Source organism: Pelophylax lessonae (genome assembly GCF_965119305.1).
Source record: "Pelophylax lessonae genome assembly, chromosome: 9".
Taxonomy (NCBI): Eukaryota; Metazoa; Chordata; class Amphibia; order Anura; family Ranidae; genus Pelophylax; species Pelophylax lessonae.
The window spans coordinates 270,071,525-270,096,383 of NC_138776.1; the positions used below are offsets into that span (position 1 = coordinate 270,071,525).

General features: G+C 48.8%; 2 protein-coding genes across 2 annotated transcripts in view; both read right to left on the bottom strand.

Annotated features, from left to right (window-relative positions):
* Positions 1 to 24,859, bottom strand: part of LOC309564464 (uncharacterized protein) — a gene marked incomplete at both ends in the record, with an annotated part of 826,241 nt that overhangs the window by 20,682 nt on the left and 780,700 nt on the right.
* On the bottom strand, positions 6 to 24,474 carry LOC309564043 (uncharacterized protein; the record flags this gene model as incomplete). Its single annotated transcript, XM_082268668.1, has 4 exons — positions 6 to 830; positions 14,750 to 15,447; positions 21,859 to 21,976; positions 24,400 to 24,474. Coding segments are annotated over 4 exons (1,716 nt in total), but the record flags the coding sequence as incomplete, so codon positions are not given.

A 24,859-nucleotide genomic window follows, 5' to 3' on the forward strand; every position in this document is an offset into this window, starting at 1 on the left:
AGTGTAAAACATTTCCCGCACTCAGGACAGGAATACGGCTTCTCACCAGTGTGAGATATCCGATGTGCGGAAAGATTGGACTTCACTGTAAAACATTTCCCGCACTCAGGACAGGAATACGGCTTCTCGCCAGTGTGCACTCTCTGATGTGTGGAAAGATATGACTTCTGTGAAAAACATTTCCCGCACTCAGAACAGGAATATGGCTTCTCGCCAGTGTGCAATCTCTCATGTGCGGAAAGAGCGGACTTCAGTGTAAAACATTTCCCGCACTCAGGACAGGAATACGGCTTCTCACCAGTGTGCCATCTCTGATGTGTGGAAAGAGCGGACGTCTGTGAAAAACATTTCCCGCACTCAGGACAGGAATACGGCTTCTTGCCAGAGTGCACTCTCTGATGTGTGGAAAGAACGGACTTATCTGAAAAACATTTCCCACACTCAGGACAGGAATACGGCTTCTCACCAGTGTGCAATCTCCGATGTGTGGAAAGAGCTGACGTCTGTGAAAAACATTTCCCGCACTCAGGACAGGAATACGGCTTCTCACCAGTGTGAGATCTCTGATGTGTGGAAAGATCAGACTTCTGTGTAAAACATTTCCCGCACTCAGGGCAGGAAAAAGGATTCTCTCCTGTGTGAAATCTCTGATGTCTGTAAAGATTGGCCTTAACTGAAAAACATTTCCCGCACTCAGGACAGGAATACGGCTTCTCACCTGTGTGACTCCTTTTATGTACACGAAGATTTGATCTATCACGGAAACACTTCCCACACTCAGTACACGGAAATCTCTTATCTGTTGGATGGACAGCACTGTCCCTCACAGTCTGAGGTTCCTCAGGATAAGAGGAATACGATGGTCCATCTACACTGTGTGGTCCCGGATGGACATTTGAGGTAGCCGGGTTTTCTCCTGGACTATACTGTGTGATGTTCTCATCTTCTACTTTACAGTCTGGAGACAAAGTGAGACAATCCTCTGAGGTTTTCCTCATCTCCCGTCCATCTACTAAAATAGAAATACAAAGATTATTACTAGACATCAGCAGATTGGTTCCCCTAAACCAGGACTCCGCCCACATCAGACAGCTTTGTCTCTGAGGATCTTACAATTCCCCCCTCAAGGTAACTAGTAAATGGGTCCTCTGATCTCCTACCAGTTCATTTCTTTCTTCATGGACCTTAGTCAGAGAGTGAGGAAACAACGAGAACTGTCTTTTATAGGAGTGACAGTGATGAGGGGATTATAGGACGAGTGTCCCCTCCCCCTATGTCACTCATTGCCATCTTCCCAACACAAGAAGGAAATGGAGTAACAAAAGAGAATCCATATTATGTGTATATATAGCAGTTGGTAAAGGGGAGAGAGCAGAAGTCAGGAGTATGTAATGTACAACATAGAGTATATAGTGCAGGGATCAGTAGTATGTAATGTACAACATAGAGTATATAGTGCAGGGATCAGGAGTATGTAATGTACAACATAGAGTATATAGTGCAGGGATCAGTAGTATGTAATGTACAGCATAGAGTATATAGTGCAGGGATCAGTAGTATGTAATGTACAGCATAGAGTATATAGTGCAGTGATCAGGACTCATAATATTGGTGTTCAGTAATCAGTGGTGGCTTACATGTATTTATTTAGTGTTAATGACCCACCTGTGCTGATCTCTGTAGGAGTGTCCTCCTCTATAAATGTCCCCGTTATTCCATCCTCCTCCATAGACTGCTGATCATCCCTCACATACGTCTCTTCTTCTTCTGCTTTAACCTCAAATTCTATATCGATTGGATCTCCACTCTAAACCATGAAAATGATTATAATCAATAAATATCATCTTCTGTAAAATAATAGAATTTTTGTCTTACTATAAAATCCTTTTCTCTGATGTTCATTGACGGACACAGCTCCAGAATCTTCTAAACCATTGGGACGTCAGCATTGTTAAACATGAGGGGTGGGAAAAAACACAACAGAAATAAATTCCCAAAAGGCTAAACCTAGCCAACCAGATATGGAGCTCAAACAGGAGTACCTGGAGCTCACCTGAAAACAATACACCCTCAAAGAGGACAAGGTCCTCTAAAACAGCGGCCTGCAAAACCCTGCGGCCAAAAGCAGCATCCGCAGATGCCAGTACATCCACTTTGTAACATTTTGTAAATGTGTGCACAGACGACCAGTGGCCACCTTGCAAACCTGTATCACTGACGCCTCATGGCAGAAGGCCCAGAAGGCACTAAGCGCCCACGTAGAATGCGCCTTAACAGGGAACAGAGGAACCTGACTGTTGATGGACTGGGCCTGCACCACCGTCTGTCTTGTCCATCTGGAAATGGTCGCGGCAGACTCGACCAACCCCTTCCAAGGTCCATCCTTAAGGACAAATAGTAAGGCTGATTTCCAAAATGACTCGGTTGCCGCAAGGTACACCATGAGCGCCCAACTCACATCCAGAGTGCAAGGCAATCCCCCTAGGATATTTAGACTTAGGACACAGGGAAGGCAACACAATGTCTTCATTCAGATGGAAACCAGAAGCAACCTTAGGAAGTGAAGACTGACAAGGGCGAAGCACCACTATCTCTGTGAGCCACCAGGTAAGGTGAACAATAAGACAACACTACCAGCTCCGACACCCTGCATGCAGAAGTAATAGCCACCAGGAAGGCTACCTTCTGGGACAATATAATCAGAGGAAGCTTGCTAATATTTTTGAAAGGCGGTTACTGGAGAACCGACAGCACCAAATTGAGATCCCATGGAAACAACGGAGACCGAACTGGGGGAGCCAAGTGGTGAACCCCCTGAACAAAGGTGCAAACCAAAGAATGCATAGCCAAAGAATGGTAAAAGAAGACCGCCAAGGCCAAAAACCTGGCCCATGGATGGTACCCAGGGCCAGGTGCTACTTAACACCTCGTTTGAGGAATGCCAAAATCCGAGCCACCGAAAGGGAACGGGGATGACCCCCAAGAGACTCATACCACACAATGTACATCTTCCAGGTGTGATGGTAAATCTTCCTAGAGGTAGATTTTTTTAGCCTTTAACAGCGTGGGAATCACCGCTTCAGACAACCCCCAATCCTTCAGCACCTGGCTTTCAACACCCAAGCCGTTAAAGCCAGCAACTGTAAAGCAGGATGGAAGATTGGCCCATGGGCCAATAGATTTCTCTGAGAGGAAGTCTCCAAGAGGCATCGGCGACCGGCCTTACCAGATCAGCAAACCAAGACAGACAAGCCAGTCTGGAGCCACTAGGATGACTTCTGCCTCGATTCTTCACAAAAGACTGGGCAGAAGTATTAGCGGGGGAAAGGCATATATTATATGATACTGGCCCAAATGAACCACCAGTAATCTGTGGCGTTGGCCAGAGGATCCCGAAACCTTGCCTCAATTCTATGTACCTTCCTGTTGAGACCAGAGGCCAACAGCTCCACCGCGGAAGTTCCCCACCAGAGACACAGCTAAACCTTAGAATGCCAGCTACCTATCGAGCTGCCAGGACACTTTTTGTGCCCCCTTGGTGATTTGACATACGCCACGGCCATAGCATTGTCCCATGGAATCATTACCAGGCACCCCTAAAGGTGATTTGTCCAATGAGCCAGACAAATCTTATCGCACGAAGTTTCAATATATTGATCAGTAGTCTTGACTCCTCCAGAGTCCAGACCCCTTGAGCACATTAGTGCCCAAAACGCCTCCCCACCAAGACAGGCTGCCAACCGTGGAGACCACCGTCCAGTACAGGGGAAGGAAGAATTTGTCCTGTTGAAGCGCCGGAGAGCGAAGCCACCATATCAGGGACCCTCTCGTATGCCGGCTCAACAGGATCTGCTTCTCCAGAGACTGCGGATTCTTTTCCCACTTGCCAAGAAACTCTCTATGCAGAGTTCTCAAGTGGAACTGTGCAAAGAGAACCGTCTCGAAGGTAGACACCATCAGGCACAGCACCCGCATGTAAGTCCTGAAAAATGACCGTCTGCTGGACAACAGGAGCCAAATCGCATCCAGCAGATTTTGGAGGTTTTTCCCCTGGAAGAAACAGCCTGGCTGAAGCCGAGTCCAGAGTCAGACCCAGATAGTCCAACTTGGTGGACGGAACCAGAACAGATTTGTGGAAGCTCAATTTCCAACTGAACACCTGCAGAGTCCGTACAGTAATTTCCGGGTTGTCCTTTTAAGCAGTCGGAGACGCTGCTTACAGAAAAGAGTGTCTAGGTACCCAGTACCGCAATCCCCCACTGCCGTTACAATGCCAACACCGGGGCCAACACTTTTGTGAATACCCGAGGAGCTGAGGCGAGACCAAGATACTTTGTCTTGAGATCCTGAAAGACGAAAAAGGCTGCATATGAGCCGAGAAAAAAAAAGGGCCGATGTCTGCGACGAGACTCCTTGCTTCTGGCAACCTGTGAAAGAAGAGTTCTCTTCCCCCCTGTAAGACCCTTAATGATATCCATATCATGTGCCGAAGGACCACTGCTGTCACGGACAGCCTAGAAACAAAGGGAGCCGCATCCAGAGAGGTATCACAGGCAAACTGCAACCCCTGGACTAACTGGTCCGCCAGCTCCACAAGGGCAGGGGGAAGCTGTTCCCCCTCCAGATCCTGGCGCAAAACTTGCCCACCCTGTTAAAGTCTGGGACACCAATGCTATTTAGTACCGAGCCGGCCACAGTAAACATGTGGTGGACTAAAGTCTCGGCTCTCCTGTCAAAGGGGTCTATGGCTGCAGTAGAAGAGGAATCATCCTCACTAACAGAGCACTCAAGGTGCATGGACGCAGACCCAGTAGGGTCGCTACATACTAAGCTCACCCTGAAACATAACAATCAGGGGAGACTGCCAACTGCGATCCCGCAAGGGGACGCCGACCAAGGGTCCACAAATGGACCACCTATAAGACCCCGCAAAAGATAAGGGGGGTTGCCTTAAGAGCCCACCATAGAGGACATAATAGAACATAGCCCCCCTTAAAGGTGGACCGCCCGCCGTAACGCGGACACGCCGTAACCCTGGCTCACACAATAATGGCGGCATGACTGTCACTAAAAATGAAGTGCCACCTGGTTTAAGACAGGTGTCAAGCTGACCATATGGCCCAGCAGGCCGCAAGCCTGCGCCAAACTCAGCCGCATGGCCTAGTAGGCCAGGACACCAGCCCCAGCGGATCCGACCACCCAGGGCAGAAGAGAGGAAGGCGGATGTCCACACGGGAGGCAGTGGCTTCAGCTGTCCTCATCAGAATGGGGGTGCTGCAGGGCAAGAGGCATGCTGGGACTAAGGCTGTGACCAGGTCTATGCACCCTCGTGAGACGATTAACTCGCAGGCCAGCCCCCGTCCAGTGGGGCTATGTCACAGCTGATCTAGTGGGGAGCTGAGGCCTGCACACGCTCAATGGCCAGACTGGGGAGACCTTAAGGATCTAGAATATCCAGTCCCTCACCTAGTCCAGCAGTTGATTGTAATTCTCACAGGAACAGAAAAAATGGTAGGACCAGAAATCCCAGCAAGGAACTAGGTCCTTACTCCTGACTAGGCAGAAGAAACTGAATGCCTATAGCAGAGTGTGGGAGTATACCCCCTGGGACTGCCCCATAGGTTTGGTAAATCTTTTTCCTGCCTCGTGTCTTTCTCCTGTATGGGGCAGCATAACCCAATGGCTAAGAAGATTCTGTAGCTGTGTCCTTCAATGACCGAAAGAGAAATCAGCTTTATTATTGTGACATCACCTTCAAGCACTAAGGAGGAGCGCGGCTGCCATAATACTTGCAGCGCAAATGCTCGGAAACGCGTCGCATTCCAGTGATGCGTTTTGTCTTTCGCTGCTGAGCCACCAGCGCCTCAAGCCTCGATCTAAGTGTATATCCACCAAATGGCCGGCTTCCTCATAACGGAGACCAGCAAGGTGAACCCTGCATGGCGCTGCCAGTGAACGGACTTTACGTCCACGGATGACCCTTGGGACCGCCTTACTATTATGAAGTGCCTGTTCTTATCTCCAAACCTGTGAGTTGCCAATTATATACTATACAATAAATCGGTTTTAAATTCTGCACTTAGAGCCGCCCTCCCTCTTGTTTATACCGGCAGCCTTGCAGGAATATGGCTTCTGTTCCTGTATTGATGGCAGCCCTAAGTTATTGGCCTATTTAGTGCACTCCACCAAGTATATGGACTTCTTTATGGACATTTACCATGAGATTTGTAGCAACTGCGCCTTACTTTTGTTTTAATCTTTGTTTCCACCAACCTTGTAACAGTGAGGGATGGTGTGATCTTCCTGTGTGGAATCCCGGGAATACAGAGGACGGGGACATCTCTCTGGTGGGTTTCTGGTATTAGGTGGCTCCATCATATTCATGTGTCCTTCTGTAAACTCCTCCATCACTCCATACTCCTCATCCTCCTCTTTTATCTCTTCTTTAACCTCAACTTTAGAATCTCTTAGGTTTCCACTCTGAATATATAATAAAAATGACATCAATGGTAACAATGCAGATAATGTACAGATCCTAATGATACTATCAGTGATTGTTCCTCATCTACCTGATGATGGTGAGGGATGGTGTGACCTTCCTGTGTGGAATCCCGGGAATACAGAGGACGGGGACATCTCTCTGGTGGGTTCCCATTACTGGATCCATCTGTAGGAAACACACACACTGACTGAATACATTGTTTCTATGTGTTTATCAGATGATGGGGGATCTAGGTGGAGCCTCCGTACTGCTCTCTCCTTTACAATAAAGTCTCCTCTTACCCGGTGATGTGAGGGGCGGCTGATTCTCCATCATGATGTCCTTCCCAGCACCGCTCACCTCTCCTGTCAGTAACTCGATGATCTCTCTGGTGACTTCTCAAATCTTCTTTTTATTTCTCGATTCTATCAGGGATGGAGGTGGAGGCAATGTGATGGTCATATGATCTCCAGACTTCACAGGAGGAAAACTCTAGATTTGAACACAAAGAGAAAAAATTAAATGACATTCCCAGAATCCTCCTCTCCGGTCAGGTCTTTGTTTTATTAATAGAGATAAGAGTGATGTCATGTGACCTCCCAGAATCCTCCTTACCTCTCCGGTCAGGTCTGTGTTTTGTCAATCCCCATTTCAGACTGAGGTAGAATTTACCCACAAAGGGCCCCCCACTCCAAGGGTTCAAAGCTTGTCGTAAGCAATTCTGGCGTCCGTTCATATAACACAAGACATAAAGTCCCACCTTGCTAGTAAGGATGCCAAGGGTCCATCCACATCCTCAGAGCATCAGAATAGAAAAGGAGCCAGTTGGAGGGACATTGGGAGGAGGAACTGTGAGATCAGTGTGATGTCATAAGATTCTATTACTTAGATTTGAGGTACATTATTGGGAAGAGGAGCTGTGTGCGGGGGGGGGGGGGGGGGGGGCTCTTTGAGGTTTCTGGGCACAGAATAGTTTCTCCCAGATGCGTTCCACCTCTCTTAAACTGGAAGATGAACTTTTCCTGTGGGCCTTGCCAGGACTCATCATATTCCTGCGATCTCCGTGTACTCCATAGACTTTACTGATCACATTTTATGATAAATATCTGAGACTGGGAGCATTATGGAAAAACTAGATTTTAACATCCCCCCCCCCCCCCCACAACATTGTCCTCCTTCACACCCCCAACCACCTCTGCCTCCCTCACATCCCCCCCCCCCAGCTCTGTCTCCCTCACATCCCCCCCCCAACTCTGTCTCCCTCACATCCCTTCCCCCACAACACTGCCCCCTTGAAACCCCCCCCCCCCCACTGCCCCTTTCACATACTCCCCACAACATTGTCCTCCTTCACACCCCCCCAGCTCTGCCTCCCTCACATCCCACCCCAGCACTGCCCCATTCACATCCCCCCCACAGCATTGCCCCTTCACATCCCCCCAGCTCTGCCTCCTTCACACCCCCCCACAGCACTGCCCCCTTCATCCCCCCCCAGCTCTGCCCCCTTCACAGCCCCCCCGCCAGCTTTGCCTCCTTCACATCACCCCTCAGCACTGCCCCTTTCACATCCCCTCCCCACAGCACTGCCCCCTTCACATTCTCCCCACATCATTGTCCTTTTTCACATCCCTCCCACAGCACTGCCCCCTTTATATGACCCTGCTCCCCATCCTTCACAAGTTCACAGCCATGTCCTTTCCTCCCTGTACTTCATAACTTACACAGAGCAAGGAGAAGGCGGGGGGGGGGGGGCTGGGGGACAATCCTGGACTGAAGGCACAGCAGCACTGGATGGGGGTGCGGGAGCTGCCAGGTTAGCCTTTCATATTAGCAAGCTGGTGATTGGTTGCTAGGACCGCCTCCTAGCAGCCAATCACCTCCTGGTTAAATTCAGGCAGCTGCCTCAGCGCTGGTCCTGCCCCAAATCCAGAATTGTCCCGCCCGTCTTATGAGATCAAGGATGGGTGATCTCTGCGGTTTCTGACCCTCCGGGAAATAGCAGGTAGCGGTGGCCATCTTGGATGAGGCCAAACGCCACGGAACCCCAATTTTGTTCTCGCGGAACCTATTGGGAAACGCTGGTTTAGACTGATGAGGTGGGAAGGAGATTGGTGGGAAAGGTGACCCATCTCCTAAAGGAAGAGGATGTTCCGGCCCTGTTAGTAGGGAAATGTTCTGACCCTGAAGGGGTGCATCTAGGTTTCCACACTGTATATGTGTGTATCATCATCTGCTGGAGATAAAAGACGTCACAGTGACTATGGAGGAAGAGGACGGACATGACGGGGAAGGGGGGGGGGGGGTTACTGGGTGTAAATAGAAAATAAGATCTTATTACCTTCTCAGCTGCCACTCCCAACAACGTCTCCTTTGTACTTTGTAACTCAGGAACTTCCTGTGTGAAGCCGACATCACTTCCTGTCTTCCATAGAGACTTCCTGTCTGGGTAGAAGTGAGATCACCACCTTGTGGAGCTCAGAGGAACTGCAGACCTGAGAAACGTCTCGTAGTGTGAACACATCCTTGTGCTGTGTGTGTATATACTGTATATCCTTATAGATGGGGTAATCTCCACTCCCACCAAGGGGGCGGCGGTTGCCCAATATGTGAAAAATGTATGGACAGTTTATAAAATGTCTGTAATAATACTGTATTCTGTATGCACAGTGTAGCAACCAATAGCGCTTCTCAGTAGGAGGGAGGGACTACTGATGGGTCAAATACCCTGCACCGATGTAGCGGAAGTTGCTCCACCTCATTAGCCAATCAGCACGGCACTTAAACCCGCCCCTTCCCCAGCCCACCACATTTGACTGAAAACAATTCCTGGTTGGCTCACACAGGACTGTACACAAATAGCTCCACAGCTGAAGAACATTAGAAACAATGTCCACCACTCACATGGAATACCGGCTACTGTGTACATCTCCTGTATTATGTCTGCAGTCTCTGACCGTCTCCTGTACTATGTCTGCAGTCTATGACAGTCTCCTGTACCACGTCTGCAATCTCTGACCGTCTCCTGTACTATGTCTGCAGTCTCTGACCGTGTCCTGTACCATGTCTGCAGTCTCTGACCGTCTCCTGTAGTATGTCTGCAGTCTCTGACCATCTCCTGTATTATGTCTGCAGTCTCTGACCATCTCCTGTACCATGTCTGCAGTCTCTGACCGTCTCCTGTACTATGTCTGCAGTCTCTGACCATCTCCTGTACCATGTCTGCAGTCTCTGACCGTCTCTTGAACTATGTCTGCAGTCTCTGACTGTCTCCTGTACCATGTCTGCAGTCTCTGACCATTTCCTGTACTATGTCTGCAGTCTCGGACCGTCTCCTGTAGTATGTCTTCAGTCTCTGACCATCTCCTGTACTATGTCTGCAGTCTCTGTCCATCTCCTGTAGTATGTCTGTGGTCTCTGACCATCTCCTGTACCATGTCTGCAGTCTCTGAACATCTCCTGTACTAAGTCTGCAGTCTCTGGCCGTCTCCTGTACTACATCTGCAGTCTCTGCCCATCTCCTGTACTATGTCTGCAGTCTCTGACCATCTCCTATAGTATGTCTGCAGTCTCTGACCATCTCCTGCACTAGGTTTGCAGTCTCTGACCATCTCCTGTAGTATGTCTGCAGTCTTTGACCGTCTCCTGTACCATTTCTGCAGTCTCTGACCGTCTCCTGTACCACGTCTGCAGTCTCTGCCCATCTCCTGTAATATGTCTGCAGTCTCTGACCATCTCCTGTAGTATGTCTGCAGGCTCTGACTGTCTCCTGTACTATATCTGCAGTCTATGATCATCTGAATTCTCTGATCATGTAATAGGTTTGCAGTCTCTGAACATCACTCACATGGAATGCCGGCTGCAGAACCTTCAAGAAGTCTTATCAGTGTGATCACCCTCAGTGCAGTGTCCTTCTCCTTTACTATGTCTGCAGTCTCTGACCATCTCCTGTACCATGTCTGCAGTCTCTGACCATCTCCTGTACTATGTCTGGATCTCTGCCTTATTTACATAGACTGAGCTCCGTTCTGTGTCTCTGCCCGACGATCAGCGGTTGCCGGAAGACATCCATTTCCCGGCACCCGCAGATATCTTCTACGTCCCCTGCAGGCGGAAGTGCAGAATCACGTGTATATACACATGACTCTGCACAGGAGGGCCGCCCTGGAGCAGAATATCGGCTATAGTCCCTAACTGGATAAATGTTTATTCCCGGAGTTAGATATTTCTATACAGAAATCATAGGCGGTGGCTTAGGCAATAGCCAATCACAGGAGAAGATTCTGCATACGTAGTGAGAAGGAAACTAGCTGATAATACTTTCTCATTTCTTAGAAATCACACGATTTACAGTCCACCAAAACTCCACAGTTTCAGCTAAAAGTATTGGGACGCTTTCCTTTACACACACATGAACTTTAATGGCATCCCAGTCTTAGTCCGTAGGGTTCAATATTGAGTTGGCCCACCCTTTGCAGCTATAACAGCTTCAACTCTTCTGGGAAGGCTGTCCACAAGGTTTAGGAGTGTCTATGGGAATGTTTCACCATTCTTCCAGAAGCGCATTTGTGAGGTCAGGCACTGATGTTGGTTGACTAGGCCTGGCTCGCAGTCTTCGCTCAAATTGATCCCAAAGGTTTTCTATCAGGTTGAGGTCAGGACTCTGTGCAGGCCAGTCAAGTTTCTCCACCGCAAATTCAATCATCCGTCTCTTTATGGACCTTGCTTTTAGTACTGGTCCAAAACATTTGGTGGAGGCGGGGATTATGGTGTGGGGGTTGTTTTTCAGGGGTTGGGCTTGGCCCCTTATCTCCAGTGAAGGGAACTCTTAAGACGTCAGCATATCAAGACATTTTGGACAATTTCATGTTCCCAACTTTGTGGGAGGAGTTTGGGGATGGTCCCTTCCTGTTCCAACATGACTGCACACCAGTGCACAAAGCAAGGTCCATAAAGACATGGGTGAGCGAGTTTGGGGTGGAGGAACTTGACTGGCCTGCACAGAGTTCTCAAATTGACGTCCACCTGGATCGACAAATGTCCTGCGCAGCCGTCTTTTGACAATAGGCTGGGCAGGAAGTGGTCAATACATTGACTTCTTTTCCCCTGCTAGCTTCTGCTGCGGGCCACTCTCCAGGGCGCTAGAAAGGACCCCGGTGAGGTGCTCTCAGTATCTCTGCCTGGGACAGCGGGAAGCATCAGCTTATTCAGCTACTGCTCCCTCCACTCCTGACACTCACTCAAGGCACTCTAAAGTTCTGGGGTGGCAATTCCGCAAGCCCAGAATGTGATCAATGGTTTGCCGACCCTGGACATGCGCTTCCCTGGTTTAATGTTCTAGGTCACATCAGAGGGCTCTGTGGGCCACATCAATGAGCTCCGTGAGCCAAATCAGAGGGCTCCACGGGCCATATTAGAGGGCCTCGTGGGCCACATCATAGGGCTCCATGGGCCACATCAATGAGCTTCTTAGGCTAAATCAGAGGGCTTCGTGGGCTACATCAGAGGGCTCCGTAGGCAGCATTTGAGAGCTCCACGGGCTACAGGTTGAGCACCCCTGGAATTTACAAACTATGGGATATATATCTGAAAATTGATCAATCCTGATGTACTAATGGGCAATTTCCTTTCTGAAGGCCCGAAAATGCCAAGACAGTACAAATACCCCCAAATTACCCTTTTTTGGAAAGAAGACAGTCCAGTGCAAGGTTGTGATAAGAGGTGAAGAGAAGGGGAGGCTGCCTCGGGCACTGCAAGGAGATTGATGGAGGGGATAGGGGGAGTTTGAGGGTGGCAGGGGGTAAGAGTTGCTCTAGGAAAATCAATTTGGGGGAGTATGCTAGGAGTGGTGATTGAGGTGGATTTATGGTGGGGGGGATGAGGCAAAAGGCTTTGTGATGGGGTGGTGTGGGGGGTTTGTGCTAGGAGATATACATACTACAAAGGACAGTCAGAGACTGCAGACATAGTACAGAAGACAGTCAGAGACTGCGGACATGGTACAGGAGATGGTCAGAGACTGCAGACATAGTACAGGAGACGGTCAGAGACTGCAGACATGGTACAGGAGATGGTCAGAGACTGCAGACATGGTATAGGAGACGGTCAGAGACTGCAGACATGGTACAGGAGATGGTCAGAGACTGCAGACATGGTACAGGAGACTGTCAGAGACTGCAGACATAGTACAGGAGAGGGTCAGAGACTGCAGACATAGTACAGGAGACGGTCAGAGACTGCAGACATGATACAGGAGATGGTCAGAGACTGCAGACATGGTACAGGAAACAGTCAGAGACTGCAGACATAGTACAGGAGATGGTCAGAGACTGCAGACATAGTACAGGAGATGGTCAGAGACTGCAGACATGGTACAGGAGATGGTCAGAGATTGCAGACATGGTACAGGAGATGGTCAGAGACTGCAGACATGGTGCAGGAGATGTCAGAGACTGCAGACCAGTGTTAATTTCGTCGACTAAAACTGACTAAAACGTTTTCGTCGACTAACACAATTCAGATGACTAAAATACGACTAAAACTAAAATGGCATTTTAGTCAAAAGACTATAACTAAAACTAAATCGAAATTTGCTGCCAAAAATTAACACTGGTGCATGCTCAAAGCATAAATAATAACATATTAGATTTTTCACTCCAGGACCAGTAGTAGTATATAATGAGTTTGGAAATTGTAGAGAAATGCTTAAATAATGCATTACAAATTACAATTGAACTACACCCATTTGATTATAGATGACTAAAATGAGTTTTAGTCGACTAAAATGTAGGGCGTTTTAGTCGACTAAAATGTACTGGAGTTTTAGTCGACTAAATACGACTAAAACTAAAACACTCGCAGAAGACTAAAATGGGACTAAAACTAAAATGCCATTTTAGTCCTAAGACTAAGACTAAAACTAAATTGAAATTTGCTGCCAAAATTAACACTGCTGCAGACATGGTACAGGAGACGGTCAGAGACTGCAGACATGGTACAGGAGACGGTCAGAGACTGCAGACATGGTACAGGAGACAGTCAGAGACTGCAGACATGGTACAGGAGATGGTCAGAGACTGCAGACATGGTACAGGAGACGGTTAGAGACTGCAGACATAGTACAGGAGACGGCCAGCAGGTAAGTATGATATCTTTCTTTATTTTACAGAAAATAATAATAATACCCTTTAGTATCACTTTAACAAATCATTGGGGAGTCTTTTGGCAGCAACTTAGGCCCCAATGTGATAGGCACACACAGTACACAGACTGGAGGTACAGCAGAGATGGGGGATGGGCCACTTCTATGCACTCACCCCTCACTTACATTAAACATGGCAGGCTGGTCTCTTACCCCTCCCCTCGCAGCTCATTTCCTGAAGCAGACTCTGTGTCTCATCCCAGGGATGTGATGATGATGTTAGCGCCGAGCGGCACTACACCCGCCCATGGGGCAGGTGACAGAAATACAAATCCCGAGGAAGGGCGGAGAGCGTGGCGGGGGGGGGGGGAGGTGGGGTGTCGGCACGTTGATGTTCTGCATCGCCCGCCTCCTGAGGCAACAGCATCCAATGAGAGGGGAACAGCGCCGGACACAGCCAGGCCAACGGTGCATGTTAATCCAGCAATGACATTTCTGTGGGGGGAGGGGGTGGGGCCAGGATGGCGTCACGCACAACCGCGATTATTCTGGGTTCCGCATCGTAACCGAATCGGAAAAGGCTGCATGGCGGTGCGCCGATCATTTTCAACACCCCCAGTGACAACGTGAGTACATTGATCAGATTGTACATTCAGTCCATAGCGGCCTATGAAGAGAATCCTCAGCTCCATCCAGTGGCCATAATCCAGCATTTGTCCCAAAATACCTCAATTAAAAAAAAGCGAAATAACACATTATGGCCACTAGATGGAGCTGACGATTATAGGAAATCACACATTTCTTTTTTTTAAAACAGACCTCTAAATGTTTGTGAAATCTTCCCGCACAAAATGTACTCAGCCAATGAAAGGTAAGGACTTCATTTTTATTTTTCTCCTGCTATCAATGGCCAACACGGGACAACACTTCATCCATGTCTTTGGTGATCTCTGATCTCCTTATGAAGTGTTTCTTACATCATGAAGATCAGCCATGGAGTATATCTGGGGTGTATATCAGGGTGTGCTTCTTCCCCACATGTCCACCAACATTCATATAGAATACGGCTTCTCACCAGTGTGAGATATCCGATGTGTGGAAAGATTGTACTTCAGTGTAAAACATTTCCCGCACTCAGGACAGGAATACGGCTTCTCACCAGTGTGAGATATCCGATGTGTGGAAAGATTGGACTTCACTGTAAAACATTTCCCGCACTCAGGACAGGAATACGGCTTCTCGCCAGTGTGCACTCTCTGATGTGTGGAAAGATATGACTTCTGTGAAAAACATTTCCCGCACTCAGAACAGGAATGCGGCTTCTCGCCAGTGTGCAATCTCTCATGTGTGGAAAGAGCGGACTTCAGTGCAAAACATTTCCCGCACTCAGGACAGGAATACGGCTTCTCACCAGTGTGCAATCTCCGATGTCTGGAAAGAGCTGACGTCTGTGAAAAACATTTCCCGCACTCAGGACAGGAATACGGCTTCTCACCAGTGTGAGATCTCTGATGTGTGGAAAGATCAGACTTCTGTGTAAAACATTTCCCGCACTCAGGACAGGAATATGGCTTCTCACCAGTGTGAAATCTCTGATGTGTGCAAAGAGCAGACTTCTTTACAAAACATTTCCCGCACTCAGGACAGGAATACGGCTTCTCACCAGTGTGCAATCTCCGATGTGTGGAAAGAGCGGACTTCTCTGAAAAACATTTCCCGCACTCAGGACAGGAATACAGCTTCTCACCAGTGTGACACCTTTTATGTAGACGAAGATTTGATTCATCACGGAAACACTTCCTACACTCAGTACACGGAAATCTCTTATCTGTTGGAAGGACAGCACCGTCCCTCACAGTCTGAGGTTCCTCAGGATAAGAGGAATACGATGGTCCGGCACCGTCCCTCACAGTCTGAGGTTCCTCAGGATAAGAGGAATACAATGGTCCATCTACACTGTGTGGTCCCGGATGGACATTTGAGGTAGCCGGGTTTTCTCCTGGACTATACTGTGTGATGTCCTCATCTTCTACTTTACAGTCTGGAGACAAAGTGAGACAATCCTCTGAGGTTTTCCTCATCTCCCGTCCATGTACTAAAATAGAAATACAAAGATTATTACTAGGCATCAGCAGATTGGTTCCCCTAAACCAGGACTCCGCCCACATCAGACAGCTTTGTCTCTGAGGATCTTACAATTCCCCCTCAAAGTAACTAGTAAATGGGTCCTCTGATCTCCTACCAGTTCATTTCTTTATTCATGGACCTTAGTCAGAGAGTGAGGAAACAACGAGAACTGTCTTTTATAGGAGTGACAGTGATGAGGGGATTATAGGACGAGTGTCCCCTCCCCCTCTGTCACTCATTGCCATCTTCCCAACACAAGAAGTCCCGCACTTCCTTATTTAGTCCATGATTTAGTCATGAATAACAGCGGGGCTGAGCCCCACCAGAGGTCAGAGAGTGAGGATGGGGGAGAACAACCAAGATGAAGACTGGACTGATCCTGAAGACCACCATCATTGGGTTACTGACTCCTCCCTCATTATCACTTTCTGTTTAAGGTTCCAAAGTTGGAGGATGTTATCACATTATTATCACCATGTAAAAGTCTGTCCTCCAATCAGATCATCAGATATAAAATGTCCAGCTGGTAGGAAATGGGTGCAAAAAAAAGAGAATCCATATTATGTGTATATATAGCAGTGGGTAGAGGGGAGAGAGCAGAAGTCAGGAGTATGTAATGTACAACATAGAGTATATAGTGCAGGGGTCAGGAGTATGTAATGTACAACATAGAGTATATAGTGCAGGGGTCAGGAGTATGTAATGTACAACATAGTGTATATAGTGCAGGGGTCAGGACTCATAATATTGGTGTCCAGTAATCAGTGGTGGCTTACATGTATTTATTTAGTGTTAATGACCCACCTGTGCTGATCTCTGTAGGAGTGTCCTCCTCTATAAATGTCCCCGTTATTCCATCCTCCTCCATAGACTGCTGATCATCCCTCGCATACGTCTCTTCTTCTTCTGCTTTAACCTCAAATTCTATATCGATTGGATCTCCACTCTAAACCAAGAAAATTATTATAATCAATAAATATCTTCTGTAAAATAATAGAATTTTTGTCTTACTATAAAATCCTTTTCTCTGATGTTCATTGACGGACACAGCTCCAGAATCTTCTAAACCATTGGGACGTCAGCATTGTTAAACATGAGGGGTGGGAAAAAACACAACAGAAATAAATTCCCAAAAGGCTAAACCTAGCCAATCAGATATGGAGCTCAAACAGGAGTACCTGGAGCTCACCTGAAAACAATACACCCTCAAAGAGGACAAGGTCCTCTCAAACAACGGCCTGCAAAACCCTGCGGCCAAAAGCAGCATCCGCAGATGCCAGTACATCCACTTTGTAACATTTTGAAAATGTGTGCACAGACGACCAGTGGCCACCTTGCAAACCTGTATCACTGACGCCTCATGGCAGAAGGCCCAGAAGGCACTAAGCGCCCACGTAGAATGCGCCTTAACAGGGAACAGAGGAACCTGACTGTTGATGGACTGGGCCTGCACCACCGTCTGTCTTGTCCATCTGGAAATGGTCGTGCCAGACTCGACCAACCCCTTGCAAGGTCCATCCTTAAGGACAAATAGTAAGACTGATTTCCAAAATGACTCGGTTGCCGCAAGGTACACCATGAGCGCCCGACCCACATCCAGAGAGTGCAAGGCAATCCCCCTAGGATGTTTAGACTTAGGACACAGGGAAGGCAACACAATGTCTTCATTCGGATGGAAACCAGAAACAACCTTAGAAAGTGAAGACTGACAAGGGCGAAGCACCACTATCTCTGTGAGCCACCAGGTAAGGTGAACAATAAGACAACACCACCAGCTCCGACACCCTGCATGCAGAAGTAATAGCCACCAGGAAGGCTACCTTCTGGGACAATATAATCAGAGGAAGCTTGCTAATATTTTTGAAAGGCGGTTACTGGAGAACCGACAGCACCAAATTGAGATCCCATGGAGACAACGGAGACCAAACTAGGGGAGCCAAGTGGTGAACCCCCTGAACAAATGTGCAAACCAAAGAATGCATAGCCAAAGAATGGTAAAAGAAGACCGCCAAGGCCAAAAACCTGGCCCATGGATGGTACCCAGGGCCAGGTGCTACTTACACCTCGTTTGAGGAATGCCAAAATCCGAGCCACCGAAAGAGGAACGGGGATGACCCCCAAGAGACTCATACCACACAATGTACATCTTCCAGGTGCGATGGTAAATCTTCCTAGAGGTAGATTTTCTAGCCTTTAACAGCATGGGAATCACCAATTCAGACAACCCCCTATCCTTCAGCACCTGGCTTTTAACGGCCAAGCCGTTAAAGCCAGCGACTGTAAAGCAGGATGGAAGATTGGCCCATGGGCCAATAGATTTCTCTGAGAGGAAGTCTCCAAGAGGCATCGGCGACCGGCCTTACCAGATCAGCGAACCAAGACAGACAAGCCAGTCTGGAGCCACTAGGATGACTTCTGCCTCGATTCTTCACAAAAGACTGGGCAGAAGTATTAGCGGGGAAAGGCATATATTATATGATACTGGCCCCAATGAACCACCAGTAATCTGTGGCGTCGGCCAGAGGATCCCGAAACCTTGCCTCAATTCTATGTACCTTCCTATTGAGACCAGAGGCCAACAGCTCCACCGCGGAAGTTCCCCACCAGAGATACAGCTGAACCTTAGAATGCCAGCTACCTACCGAGCTGCCAGGACACTTTTTGTGCCCCCTTGGTGATTTGACATACGCCACGGCCGTAGCATTGTCCCATGGAATCATTACCAGGCACCCATAAAGGTGATTTGTCCAATGAGCCAGACAAATCTTATCGCTCGAAGTTTCAATATATTGATCGGTAGTCATGACTCCTGCATAGTCCAGACCCCTTGAGCACATTAGTGCCCAAAACGCCTCCCCACCAAGACAGGCTGCCAACCGTGGAGACCACCGTCCAGTACAGGGGAAGGAAGAATTTGCCCTGTTGAAGCGCCGGAGAGCGAAGCCACCATATCAGGGACCCTCTCGTATGCCGGCTCAACATGATCTGATTCTCTAGAGACTGTGGATTCTTGTCCCACTTGGCAAGAAACTCTCTATGCAGAGTTCTCAAGTGGAACTGTGCAAACAGAACCGTCTCGAAGGTAGACACCATCAGGCACAGCACCCGCATGCAAGTCCTGAAAAATGACCGTCTGCTGGACAACAGGAGCCAAATCGCATCCAGCAGATTTTGGTGTTTTTTACCCTGGAAGAAACAGCCTGGCTGAAGCCGAGTCCAGAGTCAGACCCAGATAGTCCAACTTGGTGGACGGAACCAGAGCAGATTTTTGGAAGCTCAATTTCCAACTGAACACCTGCAGAGTCTGTACAGTAATTTCCGGGTTGTCCTTTTAAGCAGTCGGAGACTCTGCTCGCAGAAGAAGAGTGTCTAGGTACCCAGTACCGCAATCCCCGGCTGCCGCTACAATGCCAACACCAGGGCCAACACTTTTGTGAATACCCGAGGAGCTGAGGCGAGACCAAGATCCTTTGTCTTGAGATCCTGAAAGACGAAAAAGGCTGCATATGAGCCGAGAAAAAAAAAGGGCCGATGTCTGCGACGAGACTCCTTGCTTCTGGCAGCCTGTGATAGAAGAGTTCTCTTCCCCCCTGTAAGACCCTTAATGATATCAAACATATCATGTGCCGAACGATCACTGCTATCACGGACAGCCTAGAAACGAAGGGAGCCGCATCCAGAGAGGTATCACAGGCAAACTGCAACCCCTGGACTAACTGGTCCGCCAGCTCCACAAGGGCAGGGGGAAGCTGTTCCCCCTCCAGATCCTGGCGCAAAACTTGCCCACCCTGTTAAAGTCTGGGACACCAATGCTATTTAGTACCGAGCCGGCCACAGTAAACATGTGGTGGACTAAAGTCTCAGCTCTCCTGTCAAAGGGGTCTATGGCTGCAGTAGAAGAGGAATCATCCTCACTAACAGAGCACTCAAGGTGCATGGACGCAGACCCAGTAGGGTCGCTACATACTAAGCTCACCCTGAAACATAACAATCAGGGGAGACTGCCAACTGCGATCCCGCAAGGGGACGCCGACCAAGGGTCCACAAATGGACCACCTATAAGACCCCGCAAAAGATAAGGGGGGTTGCCTTAAGAGCCTACCATAGAGGACATAATAGAACATAGCCCCCCTTAAAGGTGGACCTCCCGCCGTAACGCGGACACGCAGGCAGACACGCTGTAACCCTGGCTCACACAATAATGGCGGCATGACTGTCACTAAAAATGAAGTGCCACCTGGTTTAAGACAGGTGCCAAGCTGACCATATGGCCCAGCAGGCCGCAAGCCGGCGCCAAACTCAGCCGCATGGCCTAGTAGGCCAGGACACCAGCCCCAGCGGATTCGACCACCCAGGGCAGAAGAGAGGAAGGCGGATGTCCACACGGGAGGCAGTGGCTTCAGCCGTCCTCATCAGAATGGGGTGCTGCAGGGCAAGAGGCATGCTGGGACTAAGGCTGTGCACCCTCGTGAGACGATTAACTCGCAGGCCAGCCCCCGTCCAGTGGGGCTATGTCACGGCTGATCTAGTGGGGAGCTGAGGCCTGCACACGCTCAATGGCCGGACTGGGGAGACCTTAAGGATCTAGAATATCCAGTCCCTCACCTAGTCCAGCAGTTGATTGTAATTCTCACAGGAACAGAAAAAATGGTAGGACCAGAAATCCCAGCAAGGAACTAGGTCCTTACTCCTGACTAGGCAGAAGAAACTGAATATCTATAGCAGAGTGTGGAAGTATACCCCCTGGAACTGCCCCATAGGTTTGGTAAATCTTTTTCCTGCCTCATGTCTTTCTCCTGTATGGGGCAGCATAACCCAATGGCTAAGAAGATTCTGGAGCTGTGTCCTTCAATGAGCAAAAGAGAAATCAGCTTTATTATTGTGACATCACCTTCAAGCACTGAAGAAGGAGCGCGGCTGCCGTAATACTTGCAGCGCAAATGCTCGGAAACGCGTCGCATTCCAATGATGCCTTTTGTCCTTCGCTGCTGAGCCACCAGCGCCTCAAGCCTCGATCTAAGTGTATATCCACCATATGGCCGGCTTCCTCATAACGGTGACCAGCAAGGTGAACCCTGCATGGCGCTGCCAGTGAACGGACTTTACGTCCACGGATTACCCTTGGGACCGCCTTACTATTATGAAGTGCCTGTTCTTATCTCTAAACCTGTGAGTTGCCAATTATATACTATACAATAAATCGGTTTTAAATTCTGCACTTAGAGCCGCCCTCCCTCTTGTTTATACCGACAGCCTTGCAGGAATATGGCTTCTGTTCCTGTACTGATGGCAGCCCTAAGTTATTGGCCTATTTAGTGCACTCCACCAAGTATATGGACTTCTTTATGGACATTTACCATGAGATTTGTAGCAACTGCGCCTTACTTTTGTTTTAATCTTTGTTTCCACCAACCTTGTAACATTGAGGGATGGTGTGATCTTCCTGTGTGGAATCCCGGGAATACAGAGGACGGGGACATCTCTCTGGTGGGTTTCTGTAGCTGGATGACTCCACCATGGTGTCCTGGTACAGATCTTTGTGTCCTTCCTCTATGACCCCATCCTCCTCATCCTCCTCTTTTATCTCTTCTTTAACATCAATATTATCACCCTCCAAATTTCCACTCTGAATATATAATAAAATATTCATTGTAACAAACATGCTTGTGTATAAATGATAACTACCAATAATTGTTCCTCATCTACCTGATGATGGTGAGGGATGGTGTGACCTTCCTGTGTGGAATCCCGGGAATACAGAGGACGGGGACATCTCTCTGGTGGGTTTCTGTAGCTGGATGACTCCTCCATGGTGTCCTTATACAGATCTTTGTAAACATTTGGAAACTCTGACTCCTCCATCACCCCATCCTCATCATCCTCCTCTTTTATCTCTTCTTTAACCTCAACTTTAGAATCTCTCAGGTTTCCACTCTGAATATATAATAAAAATGACATCAATGGTAACAATGCAGATAATGTACAGATCCTAATGATACTATCAGTGATTGTTCCTCATCTACCTGATGATGGTGAGGGATGGTGTGACCTTCCTGTGTGGAATCCCGGGAATACAGAGGACGAGGACATCTCTCTGGTGGATTCCTGTTACAAGGTGGCTCCATCATATCCTTGGGTTCTTTTGAAGACTCCTCCACCTCACCGTACTCGTCATTCTCCTTTTTATACTCTTCTTTAATAACAATATTATAATCCCAGAGGTTTCCATTCTTAATAAATTATAAGACATTTATTATAACAACTGCATTTGTGAATAAAATATAACTATCAGTGATTTTTCTTTATCTACCTGATGATGGTGGGGGATGGTGTGACCTTCCTGTGTGGAATCCCGGGAATACAGAGGACGGAGACATCTCTCTGGTGGGTTCCCATTACTGGATCCCTCTGTAGGAAACACACACACTGACTGAATACATTGTTTCTATGTGTTTATCAGATGATGGGGGATCTAGGTGGAGCCTCCGTACTGCTCTCTCCTTTACAATAAAGTCTCCTCTTACCCGGTGATGTGAGGGGCGGCTGATTCTCCATCATGACGTCCTTCCCAGCACCGCTCACCTCTCCTGCTCTCCTGTCAGTAACTCGATGATCTCTCTGGTGACTTCTCAAATCTTCTTTTTATTTCTTGATTCTATCAGGGAGGGAGGTGGAGGCAATGTGATGGTCATATGATCTCCAGACTTCACAGGAGGAAAGCTCTAGATAAGAACACAAAGAGAAAATTTTAAATGACATTCCCAGAATCCTCCTCACCTCTCCGGTCAGGTATCTGTTTTGTCAATCCCCATTTCAGACTGAGGTAGAATTTACCCACAAAGGGCCCCCCCCCCACCACTCCAAGGGTTCAAAGCGTGTCGTAAGCAATTCTGGCGTCCGTTCATATAACACAAGACATAAAGTCCCACCTTGCTACTAAGCATGCCAAGGGTCCATCCACATCCTTAGAGCATCAGAATAGAAAAGGAGCCAGTTGGAGGGACATTGGGAGGAGGAACTGTGTGAGGGGGGGGGGGGGCTCTTTAGGTTTCTGGGCACAGAATAGTTTCTCCCAGATGCGTTCCACCTCTCCTAAACTGGAAGATGAACTTTTTCTGTGGGCCTTGCCAGGACTCATCATATTCCTTGCGATCTCCGTTTACTCCGGAGACTTTACTGATCACATTTTATGATAAATATCTGAGACTGGGAGCATTATGGAAAAACTAGATTTTAAAATACCCCCCACAACATTGTCCTCCTTCACACACCCCCCCAGCTCTGCCTCCCTCACATCCCCACCCCAGCTCTGTCTCCCTCACATCCCCCGCCAGCTCTGTCTCCCTCACATCACCCCCACAACACTGCCCCCTTGAACCCCCCCCCCCCACTGCCCCTTTCACATACTCCCCACAACATTGTCCTCCTTCACACCCCCCCCAGCTCTGCCTCCCTTACACCCCCCCCAGCACTGCCCCCTTCACATCCCTACCACAGCATTGCCCCCTTCACATCCCCCCCACAGCATTGCCCCTTCACATCCCCCCCAGCTCTGCCCCCTTCACATCCCTACCACAGCATTGCCCCCTTCACATCCCCCCCACAGCACTGCCCGCTTCACATCCCCCCCACAGCACTGCCCCCTTCACATTCCCCCCCAGCTCTGCCCCCTTCACATCCCCCCCGCCAGCTTTGCCTCCTTCACATCACCCCTCAGCACTGCCCCTTTCACATCCCCCCCCCACACATTCTCCCCACATCATTGTCCCTCTTCACATCCCCGCACAGCACTGCCCCCTTCACATTCTCCCCACATCATTGTCCCTCTTCACATCCCCCCACAGCACTGCCCCCTTCACATTCTCCCCACATCATTGTCCCTCTTCACATCCCCCCCCCAGCACTGCCCCCTTCACATCCCCCCCCCCCACAGCACTGCCTCCTTCATACCCCCCCCCACATCATTGTCCCTCTTCACATCCCTCCCACAGCACTGCCCCCTTTATATGACCCTGCTCCCCATCCTTCACAAGTTCACAGCCATGTCCTTTCCTCCCTGTACTTCATAACTTACACAGAGTAAGGAGAAGGCGGGGGGTACAATCCTGGACTGAAGGCACAGCAGCACTGGATGGGGGTGCGGAAGCTGCCAGGTTAGCCTTTCATATTAGCAAGCTGGTGATTGGTTGCTAGGACCGCCTCCTAGCAGCCAATCACCTCCTGGTTAAATTCAGGCAGCTGCCTCAGCGCTGGTCCTGCCCCAAATCCAGAATTGTCCCGTCCGTCTTATGAGATCAAGGTTGGGTGATCTCTGCGGTTTCTGACCTTCCGGGAAATAGCAGGTAGCGGTGGCCATCTTGGATGAGGCCAAACGCAGCGGAACCCCAATTTTGTTCTCGCGGAACCTATTGGGAAACGCTGGTTTAGACTGATGAGGTGGGAAAGGTGACCCATCTCGAAAAGGAAGAGGATGTTCCGGCCTCGTAAGTGGGGGAAATGTTCTGACCCTGAAGGGGTTAATCTAGGTTTCCACACTGTATATGTGTGTATCATCATCTGCTGGAGATAAAAGAGGTCACAGTGACTATGGAGGAAGAGGACGGACATAACTGGGGGGGTTACTGGGTGTAAATAGAAAATAAGATCTTATTACCTTCTCAGCTGCCACTCCCAACAACGTCTCCTTTCGTACTTTGTAACTTAGGAACTTCCTGTGTGAAGCCGACATCACTTCCTGTCTTCCATAGAGACTTCCTGTCTGGGTAGAAGTGAGATCACCACCTTGTGGAGCTCAGAGGAACCGCAGCCCCCGAGAAACGTCTCGTAGTGTGAACACGGCCTTGTGCTGTGTGTGTATATACTGTATATCCTTATAGATGGGTCATCTCCACTCCCACCAAGGGGGCGGGGTTGCCCAATATGTGAAAAATGTATGGACAGTTTATAAAATGTCTGTAATAATACTGTATTCTGTATGCACAATGTAGCAACCAATAGCGCTTCTCAGTAGGAGGGAGGGACTATTGATGGGTCAAATACCCTGCACCGATGTAGCGGAAGTTGCTCCACCTCATTAGCCAATCAGCACGGCACTTTAACCCGCCCCTTCCCCA